At 32.4% G+C, this 6,287-nt stretch overlaps 1 protein-coding gene across 2 annotated transcripts in view; it reads left to right on the plus strand.

The window, feature by feature from the left end:
• Nucleotides 1-6,287, plus strand: part of LOC106465927 (fibrous sheath CABYR-binding protein-like) — a 29,055-nt gene that overhangs the window by 20,351 nt on the left and 2,417 nt on the right. For both annotated transcript variants that reach the window (XM_013926169.2, XM_022393894.1), the window contains exons 5-6: nt 1,852-2,031; nt 5,738-5,920. In XM_013926169.2, coding sequence (XP_013781623.1) covers nt 1,852-2,031; nt 5,738-5,920 — 363 coding nt within the window. The remainder of the gene's footprint in view (nt 1-1,851; nt 2,032-5,737; nt 5,921-6,287) is intronic.

Genomic DNA, 6,287 nt, shown 5'->3' on the forward strand with positions numbered 1-6,287 from the left:
TATCACATACTATAAATATATGAATAAGTTTATCAAATATTTATATTAAATACTATATGTATATATGAATAGGTTTATCAATTTTTTATATCACATACTATAAATATATGAATAAGTTTATCAAATATTTATATCAAATACTACATATATATTAATAAGTTTATCGAATATTTATATCAAATACTATATGTATATATGAATAGGTTTATCAAATTTTATATCACATACTATAAATATATGAATAAGTTTATCAAATATTTATATCAAATACTACATATATATGAATAGGTTTATAAGGCAGTCTGTACTGTACAATAGATTGTATACTCTTTTGGGTTACAATAATTGTATCACGTTTTATATGTCTGGGGCGACTTTAACAAATTTTGAAATACTAAAAAGGAAAAACAAAAACTGTAATAACTGTGATGCATCTTCCTAGTAGTTTGAAATAGTTGCATTTCAAAAATGTGTTTATCATTCAAAGGAGGAGCTACAAACGCCAAAAATAAACACAGTAAAGGAGTTAAACAATATAATTCTAGCATAATGTTCATTTTATGAATACTACACAGAGAAAAACATGATAATATCTCCAATTTAGAGTGCTTTACGATTTTAAATGAGAAGAACTCGATTTTTCGTAAATGTTTACTTCTCCTAATTAAAAAAAACATTTTCTAAGTAAAACTTAACATTAATTAAAATTAATGCTACATTAATCAATGTTTTCAAACTTTATCTAAAGTCATTTGTATAGAAGATTACTGTTGACAAGAGATTATGGTTTTAAGCCACATTTCCAATATATCAGTGTAATAGCAAAGTTAATCTTACCTATTGTTTTGTTAAGCTATCCTAACTTTATATCTGTTATTTTTACCCATTGTGTTGTTAAGCCATCTTACCTTGATATCAGTGTAATAGTAAGGTTAGTTTTATCCATTATTTTGTTAAGCCATCTTAACTTCATATCAGTGTAATAGTAAGGTTAGTTTTATCCATTATTTTGTTAAGCCATCTTACCTTGATATCAGTGTAATAGCAAGATTAGTTTTATCCATGATTTTGTTAAGCCATCTTAACTTCATATCAGTGTAATAGTAAGGTTAGTTTATCCATTATTTTGTTAAGCTATCTTACCTTGATATCAGTGTAATAGCAAGATTAGTTTTATCCATTATTTTGTTAAGCCATCTTAACTTCATATCAGTGTAATAGTAAGGTTAGTTTTATCGTGCTCCTTTTAGTAGAGTTTTACATGACAGTTTTGTCGACGATAATAAAAGACAAACCAGTATTGTTAATACACACCTTTCAATATATAATATATTGCAGCTATTGATCTCTAATAGATTAAAATTATCATGTCCTAAAGAAAAACGAAATCTTCTAGAATGGACAAAGTAACATAAAAGCTAAAGTCACACGTTCAGAATGTGTGCTTGAACGTGTGCATCGGTCCTGCAAAGCTTTCCTGTAAGTACCATAAAAACTAAGGGTATGAGTGCTTTAGCGCGTACATTGGTCCTGCAAAGTTGACCTTTAAAGGTAGAGAGTTGTGACAGAATTCAAAGTTCTGCACTGTTCAATGGGAGACGTATATATTGTACAGGAATGTACAAGATGCAGATTATGTATGTATATATATAAAACTGTATAATGATTAGGCTTAAAAATGCCTCTTTTTTTAGTTTATATTCTAATATAACAAGTTTTAAAACAAGGCTTCGATAGTTTAAACTTCCCCCTTTTTTTTTCCACAGAGGTCGTTGTGCCTTTGAAAATATTTTCACCAGAAAATGACATCATTGACAAAATTTATTTAATTATCGCATATTTCTCTTACAGCAAGTGGTGACAAAAAAGTTAGAATGGACTGCTGAATCAAAGGTTAGATCATTGGATAACGCTACGTACAAACCTGGCGGTGGAGGAAAGAAAATCCCCACTCAGAAGATAGAGTGGAATGTGAAACCTAAAGTAGGAGCTAAAAATCTTACTTACACACCAGGTGGAGGCCAAGTTAAGGTAGGAACTCAAACGTTTAATTAAAAGGCAAATGCTAAAATAAAAATTAAAATTAAACTTTTACCTAACTAAAAGGGAAGGTTTTTGTTTTTGAATTTCGCGCAAAGCTACACGAGGGCTATCTGCGCTAGTCGTCCCTAATTTAGCAGTGTAAGACTAGAGGGAAGGCAGCTAGTCAACACCACTCACCGCTAACTCTTGGGCTACTCTTTTACCAACGAAAAGTGGGATTAACCGTCACATTGTAACGCCCCCACGGCTGAAAGGGCGAGCATGTTTGGTGGAACTGGGATTTGAACCCGCGACCCTCAGACTGCGAGTCAAGCGCCAAAAACCACGTATCGCATTTATGTAATACATATGTTGTAAGTAACCGTACCAGGCCTACACGAGTGAAGATAGGAATTTGGTTAAGGGCTAGGAAAATGCAATTACGAACATATAATCCGCATAGACAAAATACTGGCAGAATGGAGCAATAGGTTCATTAGTGGTTGTGAACATTGATTACACTACATCTTTATTAAAGCTTAGCCATGGTTGAGCAAGCTCTTCAGGACACCAGTTATTGAAGTTAATCTACGTCTGACTAAGTTATGCTAAACTCTAATCAACTTTACATTCTGAAAATATAATACTTAATTAATAGCTAAGAAACTAATTACTTTGGAGTTGGTTTAATCAAATTATTTACAACTAGCGAAAGTATCCGGCTTGCTCGAGTTATTTGGTTGATATATTCTAGATGACAATGTCAGTATGTGTATTCTGAACCTATTGTAGCATAGAAGAACAGTCAAAAATATTTTAAACATTTTTATTTCCTAGAAACACAAAAAATTCGAAAAGGTACGATGATAATAAAATTATTATAGATAATTATAGATGTCTCTATACGTCACGTTATCTAACCTGTATAAAAGCCATTGTGTGTCGCGTCGCGTCACGCTTGATTTTTGACCAACTTATTCACCCTATCGCCATGTTGAGAAAAACAGTGTTCAGTTATTTGGTAACCAAAACTAAAATGCCATTGATAAATCAAAAATTCATACTGAATGTTATTAAGAAAACTATAGTCATTATTAAATACCTTATAAAGTGTCACTGATGCACCAAATGGTTTTTATATTTGTTGTTTTCTGTCTGTCTGTCTGTGATTTATATCTATAATTTGTAGTATAAAGAACCACTTATTTTCTATGTGGTTTTTCTCTAGCTTGCCTCATTAAAAAGATGTGCATGCGCGCACGGACGTGGATAGCTCATAATACCCAGGTGTAAACCCTCAGGGCCCACTTAGTATGGGTGCAACATTTCAAGTTTTTAGGTTCTTTCCTCTTGGAGTTATAGCGGTCACACACAGACCCACAGACACGCCCTTTTATTATTATAGATGGTTCTTTAGGTAGCAAATATTTCTAAATTTGACTAAAGCTTTTCTTCTTATCGATTAATTATAATGGAGCATATTTGGTTATCTTGGAATTTGTTCAATTCACTTATTGGCAAAAAAAAGAAGCTAAAACTGTTCAAATATATCGTCAAATGTTATAAGCCGGTATGTGTAGCTGGCTTGGTTTCTTATTATCGCAGCTGAAACATAGCTTTAGTCTTAACGAAGAGATTATGAGGAGTTGAAAAGTTAACGTTGGATCAAAAAGCAAGGGATCTATTATAGAGCTGAAAAAATATGAATATCGCTAATGCTACATGCTTTGGTACACACTTATGAACTACATTTTAATAAAGACTGTAAGTAAACGAAAGTTAAGAAAAAATCAAAAAAGATCGTATATCTACCGCACAGTCTGAGTATTTTGAACTAATAAGAAAAACATTCTGTAAGTTCTAAATAGAAAAAGTTAAAAAAATCTTACATCTAAGGTACAGATTCAATAGAGAAAGAGAGATAGAGATAATATGTTTAAAAGCTTAAACCTCAGGGATAACCTGCAAGTACAATTAAAAAGTTAGAACTTATACCAAAAAGGCACAATGAGATATCAAACGTTTTCACGATTCTTCTAAATTGTTCTTACTTTACTCTTTTTCTCAAATAAGGATTCTCCAGAAATTTATGAATGATTTGGAAAGCTTACGACCAGCAAGTAATACAAATTAAGAACTGGACTTGGTTGTGATTTAGCGTAACTGATTTGACGTACTTTAATACTTTCTCCAGTCAGGTTCAATGTTGGAGGAAATTAATATTTCCATTTCTGGTTTAATTAGATTTTAATTTTGCTCGGAATCATTAAAAGAACATACCACACTTGTGTTTCAAATATGAAAACAATTTGTAAAATATTTCATTAAATTTACTGATAAGAAAAAACAGGGGTTCGATTCCCCGTGGTGAAAATAGCGTACATAGCCTACTGCGCTCCCCGATGGCTAGGCGGTGAGTCTGAGGGCCTATAACGCTAGAAATCGGGTTTCGATACCGTAGAGGAGAGGGCATAGATAGCCTGTTGTTTAACCATGTGCTAAACAGCAGACAAACAAATTTATCGTGTAGCTTTGTGAAAATAAGAAATAAAACATATTTTAACCTTTTTTCGTTAATAGTTGAGGTGAGTATGTTTAAAGTTTTTTTTTTCTATTGTAAAAGATAAGCATGTGAAGCCTAAAGAAGGTATAGTAAATTCTACGTTATTATTATTATAATTCTGAAAAACGGATAACAACATGATATTTCTTTAATTTTGGGGTAGTGGAATTTCTGAATAAAATATGCCGTAAATAAATAAGCTTCAAATAATTTTACCATAATAAACGTATTTCAGATGAAAGTAAAATTATTGTTTGAAGAAAACATTTAAAAACTACATTTCTTAACATGTATAATTATATGTTACAGCTAAACACCTCCTTTGCAGTCAATATATTAAGGAAGTATGCCGTACTGTGAATATTTGAATAGAGATTGGTGGGATTAGAATTGGGATTGGTGTTTTTACTAAATTAAAATTGAGGTATCGGAAATTTGAGTAATGAATCTCGTAGTTCTCACTTTAATACTTTGTAAGATTTGTTTGTTTTGAATTTCGCGCAAAGCTACATGGGGGATATCTGCACTAGCCGTCCCTAATTTAGCAGTGTAAGACTAGAGGGAAGGCAGCTAGTCATCACCACCCACCGCCAACTCTTGGGCTACTCTTTTTACCAACGAATAGTGGGATTGGCCGTCACATTATAACGCCCCCACGGCTGAAAGGGCAAGCATGTTTAGTGTGACGGGGATTCGAACCCGCGACCCGCAGATTGCGAGTCGAGCGCCCTTAACCACCTGGCCATGCCGGGCCACTTTGTAAGGAATATGAAAAGAAAGATCGAACATTCCAAATGAGTAGAGTGAATGTGAAAAGAAGACGTTAATTCTTTTTGAATTTTAGACTCACAAGAACAAGAATAACAGACGGTTTTAAGTGATAAACTGAGTGATTTAGTATCTACTTATTTTTATTTGCGTTTGCTCCTTTCTACGAAAGTTTATAAATTTAATTATTGTACTAACCATGTTTTAACTACGAACTTTATCACTTTAGGGCTGGAAGTGACATTTTTTTTTATAATATCTTGAAAATGTAATTGAAATTTACAGCATCATTAAAATCTTGCATAAATTTTAAATGAACTGGTAGGTTAATTTGTAGCCTTTTGTGATTATATAAAGTAACAAAGAGGGATTTTTTTTCTTAAGATCGAATCTCGAAAATTGGAATGGAAGCCAAATGTTGCATCAAAGATTGGTTCCACAGAAAATATAAACAATAAGCCAGGAGGTGGTCAAGCGAAAATGAAAACCGAAAGGGAACATCTCGAAGAAAAGGATCCTTCTCCAGTAATCTCCCTCCCTACATCTGAGAAGGGTGATGAAACAACGGTAGAAAAACCAAGCGTGTTTTATTCTTTGTTGTGTTATTTTCTTCGATACATTGCCAAAAAAAAAAAACAACAACAAAAAACTGACGTTTCTATCTTATAGATTACACAGGCCTGCGATGGTTTTATTGTCTTGAAATTTGTACATGTTCTACAATAATTCCTGTACGCTGAATCCGAAAATGATATCTATTTTTTTCCATAACGTACAGATTTTTCACAAAACGTCATAACGCAATACATAAAGGAAAGACCACAACACGTAGTTTTGAGACTAAAAGATTTCACAAAAGAAAATCAGGATAAATCAGGATCCATATTAGTTTGATATCAATGTTCTTCCCTTTTCTTCAGTTTGTTTGTATTTT

Source organism: Limulus polyphemus, unplaced genomic scaffold (genome assembly GCF_000517525.1).
Source record: "Limulus polyphemus unplaced genomic scaffold, Limulus_polyphemus-2.1.2 Scaffold2097, whole genome shotgun sequence".
NCBI classification, from domain to species: Eukaryota; Metazoa; Arthropoda; class Merostomata; order Xiphosura; family Limulidae; genus Limulus; species Limulus polyphemus.